Source organism: Canis lupus, chromosome 7, assembly GCF_011100685.1.
Source record: "Canis lupus familiaris isolate Mischka breed German Shepherd chromosome 7, alternate assembly UU_Cfam_GSD_1.0, whole genome shotgun sequence".
Lineage (NCBI taxonomy): Eukaryota > Metazoa > Chordata > Mammalia > Carnivora > Canidae > Canis > Canis lupus.
The window spans coordinates 31,190,297-31,207,171 of record NC_049228.1 but is presented as its reverse complement, the minus strand read 5'-3'; the positions used below and the strand labels follow the sequence as shown (position 1 = coordinate 31,207,171).

Sequence of the window (16,875 nt, the reverse complement as noted above, 5' to 3'; positions counted from 1 at the left end):
AGAGGGGTGTTGCCCACAATTGCTGAAATACTCCAAAGCACAATAGGATCTGTTCCTCTCCTTCTCTCCCTTTCCTACAACCCCAACCCACCCATGCTACAGACGTAGCCATGAAAAAGGCAGGAAGTCTCTATGTTCAGAAAGCTGATAATTTGGTTGGGGAGATAGAAAGTACAGAAGTAAACAAAGAAGACAAAATAAACAAAGAATCTTAGAAATACCGTGACCAACTTGTCTCAGTTTGCTTGAAATTGTCTTTTTTTTTTTCTTCAAAAAAATTGAGGTACAGTTGAACTAGACACAATGTTACATTAGTTTTAGATGCACAACACAGTGATTCCACGCATTTAGACTTTATGCTATGCTCACATGTGTAGCTACCACCTGTCACCACACAATACTATTAGAATACCATTAACTAGAATTCTCTATGTTGTGCCTTTTATCCTTGTGACTTATTCTGTAACTGGAAGATGGTATCTCCTACTCCCCTTCACCTATTTTTCCCCCCTTCCCTCTGGCAACCATCAGTTTGTTCTCTGTATTTATGGGCCTGTTTCTCCTTTTTTGTTTGTTTATTCATTTGTTTTAGATTCCACATGTAAGTGAAATCATATGGCATTTATCTTTGTCTGATTTATTTCACTTAGTATAATGTTCTCTAGGTCCATCCACACTGTTGGAAATGACAGGATCTCATTCTTTTTTATGGAGGAGTATTATTCTTCATATACTCCGAGACTCAGATCCCTGGTTGTAAAATAGAGATGTGTAATACTCATATCCCCATCTTGTGGACATTCGGTTGCTTCCGTATCTTGACTTCTGTAAGAGATGCTCCAATAAATATAGGAGTGTATATATCTTTTCCAATTAGTGTTTTCATTTTCTTTGGGTGTATTCAGTAGTGGAATTACTGGGTCATATGGTATTTCTATTTTTAATTTTTTGAGGAGCCTCCATACTTTTCCACAGTGGCTGCACCAACAACACAAGAGGGTTCTTTTTTCTCCGCATCCTTGCCAACACTTGTAATTTGTTGTCGTTTTAAAATTATTATTATTTTATCCATGCTGGCATGTGTAAAATGATATCTCATTTTGGTTTTGATTTGCATTTTCCTGATAATGAGTGATATTGAGCATCTTTTCATATGTCTGTAGGCCATCCGTAAGTATTTTTTGGGAAAATGATATTCAGGTCCTCTTTGCATTTTTAAATCGGGTTATTTGGTTTTTTGATATTGAGTTATATAAGTTCTTTATATAATTTGGATATTAACTCCTCATAGGATATATCCTTTGTGAATACCTTCTCCCAATCAGTAAGTCGTCCTTTCATTTTGTTGATTTTTTTTTCACTGTGCGAAAAAAGCTTTTTATTTTGGTGTAATCCCAATAGTTTATTTTTGCTTTTGTTTCCCTTGCCTTAGGAGACATATCTAGAAAAATGTTGCTGTGGCTGATGTTAAAGAAATTACTGTCTGTGTTTACTTCTAGGAGTTTTATTGTTTCATGTCTCACACTTAGGTCCATTTGGAGTTTATTTTTGTGTATGGTATAAGAAAGTGGTCCAGTTTCACTCTTTTGCATGTAGCTCTCCAGTTTTCCCAGCAACCCTTTATTAAAGGGACTGTCTTTTCCCCCATGGAACTGTCCTGGTTTTAAAACAGGAAGTTCCTTGGCCCTGGAATCTCTTAGTCCCAAGCAAAGTCGGAATGGTTGGTCACCCTACTTAAAGGGTGGTGGTACTGTGGGGAACATAACCTGAAACATGGTATAGGAAATGAAATTGGGGCAGGGGCAGGGCCCCACTTTAGTTGAGCAGTCAGAACAAGATGGGGAGATGAGTATTACTCATCTCTATTTTACAAACAGGGATCTGAGTCTCAGAGAAGTGAAATGACTTCTCGAAGGTCACATGGCTAGTAAGTAGTTTTCTAATTTCTAGTTTACCATTGCAGCAACTTGATGTCACACTCTATAGGTAACTCAGGGTATATAGAAGGCAGGGGCTATGTCTTTCTCCTGAGTGGCTCCCTCATTATCTGTTGCCTCTCTTAGGTGTGTTGGCTCTCCAACTTTTCCTCCCTCACTTCCTTGCCACCCTCTCATTCTCTGTGCTGGTGTCCTGTCATCTTGAGCTTTACCCTGACTGATGCAGCCCTTTAGTCCTTCCCTGATCCTTACCGCCTCTTCTCACCTCTCTCTCAAGCCATTTTCCATCTTTATGGATCCTTGAAGTGTGTGGGCATAAAATGAACCCCCATTCTCAGTTGTGGTCATTCTTTGGCAGTCAATTAATGGGTCCCTATTTTGACCGCAGATTGGAGGTTTGGCGACTGGTCAATGGTGGCGCCATATGCATCCTCTGAGATGTGTTCCTTGGTCACTCTTCCCAAAGGAGCCCCCCACTCCAGCCCTGCCAAGTCTCTGCCACACAACCTGTTTGCTTTTTTCCCAGCTCTAACCACTGACATCCCCAAACTTTGTCCATGCTATCCCCTCTGGCATTCCTTCCCCCATCACACCTGCTGTTATAATCCAACTTGTTTTTTAAAGGCCAATGCATGTATCATTACTTTTTCTATGAAGGCTTTCCTGACTTCTTCAGCCAGAAGGGCTCTTCCCTTCTTTGAACTCACACCGCTCTGGATCTCTCTCAGGATACTAACAACATTCTGCCTTATGCTTGAGTTATTTTTGACCTGTGTCTCATTCCTCCTAATAAACTGTGAGCTCATTCATTTATTCAGCCAATTTTTGATGATGCTGTGTGCAGGGCATTGTTCCACTTAGCTAAGAGGAAGGACTGTTTTGAGCATGTAATTATGTATCTTACTAACTTTGGTCAAGTATAGTGCCTGACACATAGTGGGTAATTTGTGAACGGGTAGATAAATGAATGGATAGATGGATGGATGAGGCATAATTATAGAATGTGTGGGATGCTTTGGTTTGCTTTGGTCACGGGAATGGCAAGAGGTGACAAAGTGGGGTAGAGTGGGTTATGTGCTCATTTGAAGTTAATGAAGTTCGTGGATTTTTTTTTTTTTTTTTTTTAGAGAGAGTGTGGTGGAGGGAGGGGCAGAGGGCAAAACAGAGAAAATCTTAAGCAGGCTCCACACCTAGCATGGAACCCAATGCGGGGCTGGATCTCACAACTCTGAGATCATAACCTGAGCTGAAATCAAGAATTGGATGCTTAACCAACTGAGCCACCTACGCACCCTGAAGCTCATGGAATTTTTATACCTTCAATCCTTACCACTTGACCATCACCGTGAGTGTGAGTGTGGCGGTGACTGTGGAAGGTGAGTACAACTGTCTGCTTTACTATCCACAGTCATTGCTGTTCAAAAAAATGTAACCCTGGTCACAAGTCATGACTATATCCTTTAGTAGCACCATGGTGCTCTCCTGGCGTCTATCAGAGACCCCTGCCCATTCTACATATCAGGTATTTTTTCCCAGCACCCTCTAGACTGACATGGGGCTGAGATATAGTTTGTTTCATTCTTCTAGATTTTTGGTATCAGATCATCTTCTGGAAAGACTTTGAATAGGTAGCCTTAGGCAGGAGAGTATAGAGAGCAAGCCCCTCAAAACCCTTTTCTTTAGGTCTCTCCATCAATGGAATGTGACCTCCTAACTTTGCTCCTTGGTCAGTGTCCAGCGTCCAGAGAATCTGCCAGGAGGGAAAGAGTTAAGTGGGGCCTGCTTTCAGGTCTGGGTCCTGAGACTGCATTCCTTCCTCCTAGAGATCTGCCAGGCTATGGGGCCAGAGACTAAATTTAGAAGGTAGCTAAGATTTCCTGTTAACAGCTGTCCTGCCCCTCAGAGAAGAAGCACTGAAGAGAGGAGAGAGGTTGTTCCCTCTCACTAGTCAGAACTTTTGACCATTTTATCCGGGTCCCTGAGTCCTTGGGTGACTGCCCTTTGGTGTGGAGGTACAGGCAAGCCAGTGGTGAGTGTGCTTTTCCCTTCATTTTGTCCTGTGAACCCAAGACTTATAAGTAGAAGGGCGGGCTGCCTCGAGTGGTCAGGGCCCAACCATGTGTGGGACCAGCTCCTGAGGGATTTCATGTTCTTTAATAGGCTGTGGGATGGTGCCTGAGTCAAAGGCAATGACTCCTGTGGCCTTGGTTAGAGATACTGAAGAAGGCCAGCTGCACCTCCCCCCAACAGAGGGAAAGGTGTATTTCTGTGTGCAGGTGGGGTGTGTGCTTATATATGTGTCCCCACGTGTGCATATGTGTGAGTACACCTAGGAGTTTCAATAAAGACCTTTCTGATCTAGGGAATTCTGTGCTTTCCAACTAGTTTAGCTATATTAATGTAAACCCAGGACCCCGGTCCCCTCTCTGCTTCCTTACTGGAATCTGAGGAAGGAGCCAAGTTTTCATTTCTTAAATAATGTGACTCTAAGGTGGACAGTTTATATGGCTGAGGTGTGAGTCTTGGCATCCTGGTTAACAGTAGCTGGTCCAAGTTAGACTGGGTTTTTCCCCCGTGGTTCCTTTCCCCACCAAAGTAGTAGCATGTGGTGACCTTCCCCCCTGACATCACTAATATACCCCTTCTCCCCACAAAACCTCCAGAAGCTAATTTCCTAACCACCTTTCTCATGCCAAACTTACAGGGACTGCAGGCTGTCATGGCGACCAGTGGGGACCCAGAGGAGGAGCAGGTAGTCCCAAGTGAAGAGGATGAAGCCGATGTGAGGGCTGTGCAGGCCCAGTACCTCCGGAGCCCCTCCCCCAGCCAGTAAGTGTATACTTGTTGTGCTCCCTACCCCTGCAGCCACAGCAGGAGTGGGCTGGGGAGCAGGATGAGATATGGGCCCCAGGGAGCCTACAGTCACCATGTTAAGTTCATTCATTTAACAAATATTATTGATTATTTTTTATGTGTCATACTTGCTGGAAGAGGCAAATAAGCAGACAGACTACATTGTGATGTGGCATTGTAAGTGCTAGAATCAGTATGTCTCAGGTCTAGTGCAGGGTGGGCCAGGGAAAGTTGGACTTGGATGGGTCCATAGGAAGCTTCCTGGAGGAAGTGATGCTGGACCAGAACCTGATAGGTCTACCTGGAGAGTGATGCTTGACTCACTAGGATTGAGGCTGAATATGGGGATGCTAGACCACAGACTGCATGGGAGGCATCAGGACAGGAAGAGGCATAAGATCAGGCCCTAGTACTAAGATAATTCTGCATCTGTGATCAAGCTGTGTCTTTCAAACTGAGATACGTGCAAACCTGAAGGTAACTGACAATGTGCCCAGGGGGTCGATCAACACGGTGTGTCTTCCTGGAAAGTCCTCTTTATTATATGACACATAATTTAAAATTCTTCTTTACATAACGTTATTGAGGGTGTATTATGAGGTAGATTGGAAAATTTGCATGAAATTGTAAGAAAAACCATGAGACATCAAAGAAATGCTTACTTGCCTGCTGAAGCAATAGGGATGTGTGTCTATCTATTTTCTTCTGCCATAAATCAAAGTAGAGGACATGACTTCTAATATTAGTTCTGTCACCAAATTTATGTGAAGAATCCCTTTAATTCTTGAGCCTATGTCTCCTTATGTATAAAAAAAAAAAAAGGAAGGAAAGACCCAACTAAGATAACTTAAGATAACTTTACTTCAAAATATCTATGATTTCTGTTTGACTTCACTTTTCTGAAGTCCTTCTGGAGTCTTGCTGGCTCTTGCTTCTCAGAGCTTGAAAGGCTTCCCCAATGGAATGAAATTCATCACTCATTGGCCAGGACACTTTGTCCAAATGTTGGAGATTTTTCCTTTAAAATTCAGCATTATATTCCCACTCAGAAAACCTATCAGGATAGAGTTTCTAAAATGGATCCCTCCCCTCTCTACACTACCAGGCAAGGCAGAGATAGTTTTGTGTGTGATCGAGGTAGGTGATGGATGGCTTTGTGTAGTAGTTAGCGTAATGCTAGCTGCTTTAGCAAATGGGTATTTTTTTTCTCACTCAAATAAATGCCAAAACAGGTATCTGAGCAGTAATCCAGGAACTGAGACTCCTTCTGTCCTGTAGATCTTCCATTTTAAGGCAGGCTGCTAAAGTTACTGTGCTCATCAGCATCAAGACAAAATGGGAAGAGAATAAAGAATCTCTCGGGAGGTTTTTATGGGCCAGGCCTGAAAATGGCTATTTGTCTTCCGCTCATTTTCCATTGGCTAGAACTCAGCAAAGCCATGCTTTCTTATAAGGGAGGGTGGGAAATGAGGTCCATGAGTCCAGGAAAGAGGAAATGGGTTTGCTAATACATAGCAGTCTCAGCCACAGTATTCCTCTGTGGACAGTTAATATTCATGCTACCTTTTCCCCCCACTCATGAAACTCCCAAGGGAGACAATCCCAAAAGCAGTTTACAAACTGCTACATGCAGTTCAAAGGCTAAGTTCTCTGTATGTAAACTAACTGGAATTTAAATTAAAACTTGAAAGAGGGACGCCTGGGTGGCTTAGCAGTTGAGAGTCTGCCTTCCGCTCAGGGTGTGAACACAGAGTCCCGGGATCGAGTCCCACATTGGGCTCCCCTCAAGGATCCTGCTTCTCCTTCTGCTTGTATCTCTGCCTCTGTCTCTCTGTGCCTCTCATGAATAAATAAATCAAATCTTTAAAAAAAAAAAAAAAGGAAACTTGAAAGAAAAAAAAAAAAACGCTAGGTTCTCTGGAGGGTATGCATCCTCTTGCCCAGGTCAGAGTGCAGCACCTGGTTGTCTGCAAAACAAGCTCCCAGTTGATAAAAGGAGGAGTGGGAGGCATAGCAGTCATCAGCCCATATAATTAATGAGCATGTTTGCCTGAGAGGCGGGAAGATCTCCTAGATTTAACCTTGATTTGACTCTCAGGGCTGCATTCCCTAGTGCTGTTCTCGGTGGCCTCTAGCTCCACCCTCTGGGCCTTTTTCCTTGTCTGTTATCCTCTAGAGCCACATCTGATCTGAGGTTAGAGAGTGTGTTTTCCTTAAAGGCTATATAGCTTTCATAGACTAGTCCTGCTTATGGAAATTTGGGGGCCCGAGGGTTGTTTAAGGCTGAAAGCAGCCAAAGGCTTTTTAAGGACACTGGATTCTTTGAAAATAGGATCCCTTCAAAAACTTAATAGGTTTCTCGATGAATACCTACCATTTGCTTCAATGTGGATGGAACTGGAGGGTATTATGCTGAGTGAAGAAAGTCAATCAGAGAAGGACAATCATTATATAGGTTCACTCATACGGGGAATATAAAAAATAGTGAAAGGGATTATAGGGGAAAGGAGATAAAATGAGTAGGAAAAATTAGAGAGGGTGACAAACCATGAGAGACTCCTAACTCTGGGAAACGAACAAGGGGTAGTGGAAGGGGAGGTGGGCGGGGGGATGGGGTGACTGGGTGACGGGCACTGAGGGGGGCACTTGATGGGAGGAGCACTGGGTCTTTTTTTTTTTTTTTTTTTTTAGGAGCACTGGGTCTTATGCTATATGTTGGCAAATCGAACTCCAACAGAAAAATATACATTAAAAAAAAAAACTTAATAGGTTTCTGATGGATATAGACCAGACAACCTCACGTGTCAGAAACCACACATGAAGTTCTTTCTTAGATACAATTTTTCTGTCTTGATTTCTTTCTTTGCCTCCTTGTCTGCATACTTTACTATCTAAGCTTAAGCTATTATCTGCAGAAGGTATCTGAAACTTTAAATGTGAATGGGAAGTCCAGGAGGTGTGTTGTGCATTTATAGCATAATTGTTAGAAGTTCTACAACATAAGGTATAACTAACAAGCAAATGAGGGGAGGATGCAAAGCTAAAATATGATCAACCCGAAAGAAGGCAAGTAAGAAGAGAAAAAGAGTACAGAGGAAGCATAACAAATGATAAGAGAGGAGTAGGATGGTAGATTTAAACCCAAGTGTGGAAATAATTACTTTAAACCTAATAAAAATGAAATACTCCAATTTAAAGCATAATAAAATCATAATAAAAATACTCCAATTAAAAGTATTAAACTGGGATGTCTGGGTGGCTCAGTGGTTGAGCATCTGCCTTTGGCGGAGGGTGTGATCCCGGGGTCCTGGGATCAAGTCCTGCTTTGGGCTCACCAACAGGGAGCCTGCTTCTCCTTTGGCCTATGTGTCTGCTTCTTGCTCTGTACCTCTCATGAATAAATAAAATCTTAAAAAAATATTAAGCTAATACTCCAATTGTCAGAGTTAGTGTTTTTTAAAAAGCCTACATGCTGTTTACAAGAGACACGCCTTAAGAAATAGAGATATATGAGGGGCACCCGACTGGCTCCGTCAGTGTAGTGGACAGCTCCTGATCTTAGGGTCATGAATTCCAGCCCCACACGGGGTATGGATCCTACTTCAAATTTTTAAAAAAAAGAGAGATATACAAAGATTAACAAGGACTAGAAAACCTCTACTACACTGTTCCAATTACAGTTGCTCTTGTATCTTCAAAACTTAGTGGCATAAAACAACCACTGTTTCGTGTTCACAATCAGGAACCTCACAAGGTACAGAAGTGTGGCACATCTTTACTCTAAGATGTCTAGGGCCCCAGCTGGAAAGACTTTCGGCCCAGGAGGACTTAAGAAGAAGGATGACTCAACAACTGAGGGCTGGTAGCTTAGTGGCTTCTTCACAAGTATGACACTTCATTTCCAGCCCTTAGCCAGGCTGTTGGCTAGAGCACCTAACGTGGTCTTTTCCTATGGGCTCTCCACATGGGCCAGTTCGGGCTTTCTCATAGCCTGGTAGCCAAATGCCAAGGGTTAGCATCCAAGAGAACAAGGCAAACATGCACTGAGTTTCATGACCTAGCCTCAGGGGTCATGTACAGGACCCCAGAGGTTCAAAAGGAGGCAACATAAATTCCGCCAGCATTACAGGAGTACCAGCGTCACACTGAAGAGAAGTGGGATGGGAAATAGCAGGGCCGTTTTGGGGAAATACAAACTGCCACAATCACAGACACTGATTAAAGGTATTTGTTGATTTCAGACAAGGAAGAATTTAAGACAGGCATTACCAGAGACGAAGAAGGATGTTTCACAGTGATCAAAGGTGTGGTTCACCAGGAAGATGTAATCATTTAAAATTTCTATGATCTGGGGCACGTGGGTGGCTCAGTCAGTTAAACCTCCAACCATTGATTTCAGCTCAGCAAGGAGTCTGCTTGAGATTCTCTCTCCCCCCTCCCTCTGCCTCTTCCCCCCATTCTGCTCATGCTCTTTCTCTCCCTCTCTCTCTCAAATAATACATACATCTTTTCTAAACAAATAAATAAAATTTCTGAGATCTAATAATGTAGTCTTAAAATGTGCAAAGCAAAAAATTGACAGAACTAAAGAAAAAAATAAAATCCGCAATCTTAGTCAAACATAAAATTTTTAAAAAACAATCTCAGCAACCAATGGTATGAGACAAACAAAAAATCATTAAGAATATAGGAAGGAAGAGCCTGGTGGCTCAATCAGGTAAGCATCTGACTCTTGATTTCCACTCAGGTCATGATCTCAGGGTCATGAGCTTGAGCCCCGCATGGGGCTCCATGCTCAGCAAGAAACCTGCTTCTCTCCCTTCTCTGCCCGTCCCTCCACATTCACACACACATAGTCTCTCTCTCTAAAATGAGTAAATATTTTCTAAAAAGAATATGAGAAGTTTGAGCAAAACAATAAGCAATGTTTACCTAGTTGGCACTTATAGAACATGTACCCAATAAGTTTAGGATACATATTCTTATCGCATGCACATGGAACATTTATCAAAATAGATCATATTCTGGCCATACATGTATCAACAAATTTTTCATGCTTGAAGTCATATAAAATATATTCTTTTACTTTGGAAGATTGAAGCTAGAAATCAATAAAAGCATAAATATATAATTGAAATTCTGACTAAAACCACAACTCAATACTACTGCATATTCACTAGGCCATCTAAAATTAAAACCCAATGATAGCAACTATAAATGAGGATGTAAAACAATCAGAACTCCATTCATAGCCGGGGAGAGTGTAAATTAGTACAACCACTTGGAAAACTCTTTCATAGTAACTACTAAAGCTCAACATATGCCTGTCCTGTAACCCAGCAGGCTCATTCCTGATACATACTTAACAGAAATAAGTACATTTGTGCATCAGAAGAGAAGTCAAGGAATGTTTTATTAGCTAACAGTCATTAAGGGTATAAATGTGTAAGCAAGTTGATAAACTGTCCAATTAACAGTAGGCTGGATAAATAAAGTTGGGTATATATGTTTTTAAATGCTGCCTTAGGGAATAAACATGTTTAAGTGTGTATCACGTTGGTGTGATTGAGTTTCTCAGATTATTGGTTGGGAAAGGCAGTGAGCACTGGATGCACAGGTGAGAAGTGGGTCACTCATTGCAAGGGGAGGTAGGAGACAGGGAAGGCCAATTCTGGTGGTTTCACAGTTTCAGAGAAAGTTAGCTTGCCACATACAGAATAGAAGCAGTTGTTTGTAATTGAGCAGTTCCAGTGATACTCAATCTTTAGCCCATCCAGCTGCCAGTCTCACTCCTGGGAAAAATCAGGCTCAACCTGAAAGCCCCACTTACATGTGGAATGGGCTGAGCTTTTGCATGGCCCCACATACAGAGCCAAATTTTCTCCTGCTGAATCCTGTTGGTTTTGATGCTCTTCTTGGTTTGTATAGGCTCCTTAACAATTGGTTTTTGAAGCTGATCCCAAATTAGCTAGCCCCCTTCAGAGATTTTCAAGGGAGGCAAGCACACAGTGACACTTGGTGGGCTATCCCTTCCTGCAATAATCATCATAAAACCTTCCCATAATAATCATCATAGTTAAACTTCAGGTATAAACTATTACAGCTGCACTGGCTTTTGAGTTATCATTCAGTCTGCACTACAGACCCAGGCCTAAACCACCACAGATGAATGAATCCATAGTATCTTTAAAAATGAAAAGGCAGGGATCCCTGGGTGGTGCAGCGGTTAAGCGCCTGCCTTTGGCCCAGGGCGCGATCCTAGAGACCCGGGATCGAATCACACGTCAGGCTCCCGGTGCATGGAGCCTGCTTCTCTCTCTGCCTCTCTCTCTCTCTCTCTGTGTGTGTGACTATCATAAATAAATAAAAATTTAAAAAAATGAAAAGGCAATCCACATTCTAGAAGAAAAATTCACAAATCACATATCTGATAAAGCGCTTGTACCCAGAAGATATTTTTTAAAACTCCTCAAAACCCAGTAAAAAAGAAACAAACAACCAATTTTAAAAATGAACAAAAGATTTGAACAGATACTTCACCAGAGAAGGTATGTGGCTGGCAAATAAGCACATGAAAAGATCCAAAATGCTCAATTTTGAGGGGAATGCAAATTAAAACCACAGTGGGATACAATTACACACCCATAGAATACCTAAAGTTAAAAAGCCTGACCATACCAAATATCAGTGAGAATGTGGAGTACCTGAAACAAGCCCGCTATTGGTGGAAATGTAAAATGGTACAACCATTTTATAAACTTTTTTTAAAAAGTTGACCATACACCTGCTTAAATGTACACCTACACCTATATGATCTACTCATTCTACTCCTGGGTATTTACTCAAGAGAAATGAAAGCCTACATCCATACCAAGACTTGTACATGAATGTTCAGAGCAACTTTATTTGCAATAGCTTAGACAAGCCAAACGTCCATCAACCAGTGGATGGATAAATACAGTGTACTGTGGTAAATTTATACCCCAGAATACTATTCAGCAGAAAAAAGGAATGAAGTATTGATTCGTACGACAACACAGATGAATCTCTTATGCTAAATGAAAGCAGTCAGACATAAAAGAGTACATACCATATGATTCAATTTATATTAAAAATCCAGGAAATGCAAATGACTCTCTATAGTGTTAGAAAGCAAATCAGTGGTTGCCTGGGGAGCCCGGGGCTGGGGGCGCGGAGAGGGGGGCTTACGATGGGGCACAAGGGAACTTCGGAGGAGCATAGGGAGGTTCACAGTCTTGATTGTGGTGATGGTTTCACAGGTATATACATGTGTCAAATGTTAACCACTCTGTACACATTAAATATGTGATGTTTATATAATAATTATACCTCAAAAAGCTGTGCTTCTTTTGCGTTTTTTTTTTTTTTTAAAGCTATGAGAGGGGAAATAACAGTCTCTTCTAGGAGGCAGTGCGATGCTATGGAAAGAACTTCAAGGGCAGCCTGGTGGCTCAGAGGCTTAGCGCCACCTTTGGCCCAAGGGCGTGATCCTGGAGACCCAGGATCAAGTCCCATGTCAGGCTCCCTGCGTGGAGCCTGCTTCTCCCTCTGCCTGTGTCTCTGCCTCTCTCTCTCTCTCCCTCTCTGTGTCTCTCATGAATAAATGAGTAAATAAAATCTTAAAAAAAAAACTTAAATAGTATAACTGAGGCCAAAATTGAAGTCAGCTCTGCTGTACCACTTACTAAGCTCTGCTCTACCACTTACTAGCCATGAGAGCTTGTTCAAGTTATAAAATTGGAATAGTTTACCCAGTGGTAGAAATTAAACAATATAATATAACATATGCTGTTTATAATATATAAGATATGTAACATATATTATTATAACATGTATATAACATGTGTAAACATGTATCATATTAGGTATTGAAATATGGTGATTCTCTTTCCTGTTCCTTCCAGTGAAAGATATCTGACAGTAACTCATGATGTCAAGAAATTTTTATTTAACCAGAGACCTACATGTTCTAGTTAAATAAAATACCATGTTTCTCTCATTCTGCTCTAAGCAAATACTGTATTCTGAGCAACTGATCATCACCATTGCTGTTGGTCTCCAGCCAGCACAGTCCCTCCTGTACTTAATTTGTGCTTGAAATTCCATCCTTCTTGTTTTATCTCTGTAGTTAAAAGCTTGAGCCTTTTTAAAATTAAATATACAGAGTCAGCAGATACCCCACCCACCTGGTTTCCTAAGGCTACTCTACCAAATTACCACAAACTGAGTTGCCTATAAACAGCATATATTCTCCCATAGGGGTGCCTGGGTGGTTCAGTGGGTGAGTGTCTGTCTTCTGCTCAGGTTACGATCCTGGGGTCCTGGAATCCAATACTGCATCAAGCTCCCTGCTCAGTGGGGAGCATGCTACTCCTTCTGCCTATGTCTCTGCCTCTCTGTGTCTCTCATAAATAAATAAATTAAATAAATAAATAAATAAATAAATAAATAAATAAATAAATCTTTAAAACAACAACAATAACAAAAGACATATTCTCCCATAGTTTTAGAGGCCAGAAGTCTGAAATCAAGGTGTTGGCAGCACCACCCTCCCTCTGAAGGCTCTAGGAGGACTTCCTGGCCTCTCCAGCTTCTGGCGGCTCCAACAGTTTCTTGGCTGTGGCTCTGTCCCTCCAACCTCTGCCTCCATCTTCTTCTGTCTTCTCTTTCTCTGTGTGCCCTTTTTAAGGACATTTGCCATTGGTCTTAGGGCCCATCCTAATCCACAATGATCTCATCTCAAGATCCTTTACCGAATTATATCTACTGTCATCCTTTTTCCAAATAAAATTACATTCACAGGTTCTGGGAGACCTACCTTTTTGGGATACCACCATTCAACTTACTACAGCCCTAGATCCAGCCCCGGGGAGACATAACTGGACTCTGCTGTGCAACCAGGATAGGGCCTTGCAAAGTCTACCCCGTGCTGTAGACTAGAAGCCACGGCTGATCAATCAGAGCTAGCTGCGGGATGAAGTCAGCTTGCTGCCCTGGCAGGGCGTCTTAACATCTCCAACCTCACCAGTAAATCGCCTCCTGGGGTGAATCAAGAATCTGAGAAAGAGGGAGAGGCAGTGGATAGAGGCGTCAGATCTTCATTTTTGTCTGGCTTAGGCACTGACCTCAAATGCCTTAAATTCAAACCCATGTCTGTGAAGCATTCTTTCTGGAAGAAAGCCTTTGGCAAGAGATTATTCCATCTCCCCGTGAGACTAATTTCCCTAGGTAATTTATGAGTTAACACTAAAATTTAAAACCTCCTGTCCAGGGGGGCAAGTTGGCGGGGTTTGCCTGTCTCTGTGATCTCCATCAGACCTTGCCAGTCATCCAGACGAGCACAGGCTAAGAAATCAGTGTGCTTGTGCGGTGAACCGAGGACGCTATAGCCCCCCAAGCCCTCCCATACTGCAGGGGCTCCGGAGCCCCCCTCTGCCTCTCCTCTTCCTCTTCAGCAATCACCAGTTTTCTCTTCCATTCCAAATGAAGGACCAGACTCCTTTATCCTTCTCTTGCTCTGATTTGGAGAATGTTTTTTCTGTTTTGCCTTGATTTCTTTCCAAGTTAAAGTTCATTTCTGGCTTTGGCTTTTCAGATCTGGAATTCTTAAGCCTTTGAAGTTTCTAGAACTCCTTGGTCATCTGCTCAGGCTGCCTGTCATGAAGGCATCTTCCCCTCCACCTTCAGCCAAGTTCCTTTACAGTGAGGTCTCTGTGGCCGGTAGGGGCAGGTGGGACAGGCAATCGGGGCGTGGAGTGTCCTTGGGAACTGGCTATTCCTAGCTACCCTTTCTCTTTTGTATTTCTTTTTCCGTGAAGACTTTTCCGGCTTCCACAAGGCCTGCCAGAAGCAGCTTGCTATAAATCAATTTGCTTTTGTTTACTGACTTCTCTCTTTCTTTGGAACCTGAACTTTGCCCATGTGGTCACTTTCTCTGAAGCGAATGAACACTTAGAAGAAACTCAGAAATCTGTTCCTTTTTTGCAAAAGCCAAATCAAGATAGACACCCCCTCCTGGGCCTCTGCCTCCATTTCATTTCCAAGGGACTCCTTGAAATGACGTGATCAGCTGGCAGGAGGGGGTCTGGGTTGAAGGACTTCTGTGCCTTGACAGCATGGCAATTGGTTTAAAGCAGTGGCTTTTAAACTTCAGTGACTGTAATCCACGGTAGGATGTGCCACTTACTTCTCAACTCAGAACATACATTCAGGTCTGTATAAATAAAAAAGTAGATTTTACAAGATTATATTTACCTTAAAACGGATAGTGCTGTGTACTCTTTTTCTCTCTTTCTCTCTCCCTCCTTCCTTCTCCAGATGCTGGGCAGGACCCATTGAATTGATTTTATGATACACTAACGGGCCACAGTCCGCAATTTTGTAAAACATGGGTTTAAAGAAAACGGCACCAGTCTCCCGCTCTTGGTTAGGAAGTCCATCAAACTCTGCTTTATTGTTTCTCTTTCAAATCACCCTCAAGGCTTTTTAGCTGCTGCTTGGTGATCCTGTGATGAGGTGTGTATTGATCCTAGATTCTCTCCTTCCCTGCCTGTCTTTTTGAGCAGCCAGCCCTTGCCGCTTTCCAATCAGGGTCTGGGTGTCATTTCATTCTGTCTCAGGTCTGCGGGGGGTAGGCATGGACATGGTCATAAATCAAAACCTCTAGGGCCACTGTCTCACTGACCTTGCAAATATAAACAGGGACAATTGTTCAGGTCTCGCTCTCCTTCCTCCTTTCTTTCCCTGCAGTCCTGCTTCTCCCTGGAAAACAAAGGAACCGCTCCTTGATGCCTAAACTTTGTTCTCCACTTGGGTCCTTTTGGGTCCCACCCCCACATCTGACATGGTAAACTGCCTCCGTGGCAAAACAATTTAGGACTGTTAGGTTTACATTTCCTTTTCTTTTAGCAGTTGACTCATAGTTTACATCCTATACTCAACACTACATAATGCTGAGCTCACTTTACTATTGTTCACATGGTTGCATCAGCAGCTAGGAAGAGACACATTGTGGGGCTGGGGAGAGAATCTGTTCTTCACACCCCTCTTTTCTCAATCACAAAATCTCCAACTTCTGAAAAGTGTACTGGGTAGAGTCTTCAAGGGTGTCCTACTCACTGACTCATTAGAAGAAGTTCAATCTTGGGTGCTTGGGTGACTCAGTGGTGAGCATCTGCCTTTGGCTCAGGTTGTGATCCCGGGATTCTGGGCTCCTGCTTCTCCCTCTACCTGTGTCTCTGCCTCTCTGTATCTCTCATGAATAAATAAATAAAATCTTTTAAAAAAGAAGAAAAGAAGAAGGAGAAAAAGTTCAATCTTGACAACCCCTAAGAAGAAGGATATTTCTCCATCATTTCTATTTTCAAATTTTAATTTCAAATTCTCCCCTATCGAACTCACAGCCTCAGAGATTAGGTATATTTAGGACAGATTCTCAGGTCCCTATATTTGTCACGTGAGAACAAATCCACACCACCTGAAATCAGTGTTGTTTAGGGAAAATGTCATGATAATAGGCTTGTCAATGGCTCCAGGAAGGAATCCAGGTGGCACGGCCAGGTGAATTCTTCCCAAACCTTTCTTCACACCTGACAGGTGAGGGCTCCTTCTCTGCCCCTTTCCAGTTCATGCCCATTGTTGGGAATACTGATTATGGATGTGAGAAGGCTGCCTCCAGGTGCACAGCTGTGGAAGCCTACAGAGAAACAGAGAAAACCTACCCGTGGGAGAAATGAGAAGCTGTGCAGGAGAAAGCCCTTCTCATCCCTACGTAGTGATTCTCCACTATTTACCTGGTCAGAGTTTTGCTTTGGTTTCCACCCCTAACCTCATTTTACATAATATTGACCCTTAATAAACAAAATGATTATTTTACAAATAATAGTATAAATAAAAAATAATGGTATAAATAATTGTTTATTAATGAAGGAATAAACCCCCTTAATAAATATTGTTTATTTACAAGGATATCACTCATATGTATATAAAATTTGAGGTTCTGACTTTAGTTTTATGGAATGTTGCTATTTTAATACTGAGACCGCCCTGAAACCTGGACCCAAAC

The 16,875-nt window shown here is 42.3% G+C and overlaps 1 protein-coding gene across 2 annotated transcripts in view; it reads left to right on the top strand.

Moving 5' to 3' along the window:
* Positions 1–3,811: 3,811 nt before the first annotated feature.
* The window catches only part of STYXL2 (serine/threonine/tyrosine interacting like 2), a 30,791-nt gene continuing 17,727 nt past the window's right edge, over positions 3,812–16,875 (top strand). Inside the window, exons 1-3 of one of the 2 annotated variants that reach the window (XM_038542645.1) lie at positions 3,953–3,966; positions 4,642–4,766; positions 9,032–9,094. In XM_038542645.1, coding sequence (XP_038398573.1) covers positions 9,075–9,094 — 20 coding nt within the window. In that variant the 5' untranslated portion in view covers positions 3,953–3,966; positions 4,642–4,766; positions 9,032–9,074. Of the gene's footprint in view, positions 3,967–4,641; positions 4,767–9,031; positions 9,095–16,875 lie in introns of both variants that reach the window. The other variant, XM_038542644.1, reaches the window with a different exon arrangement.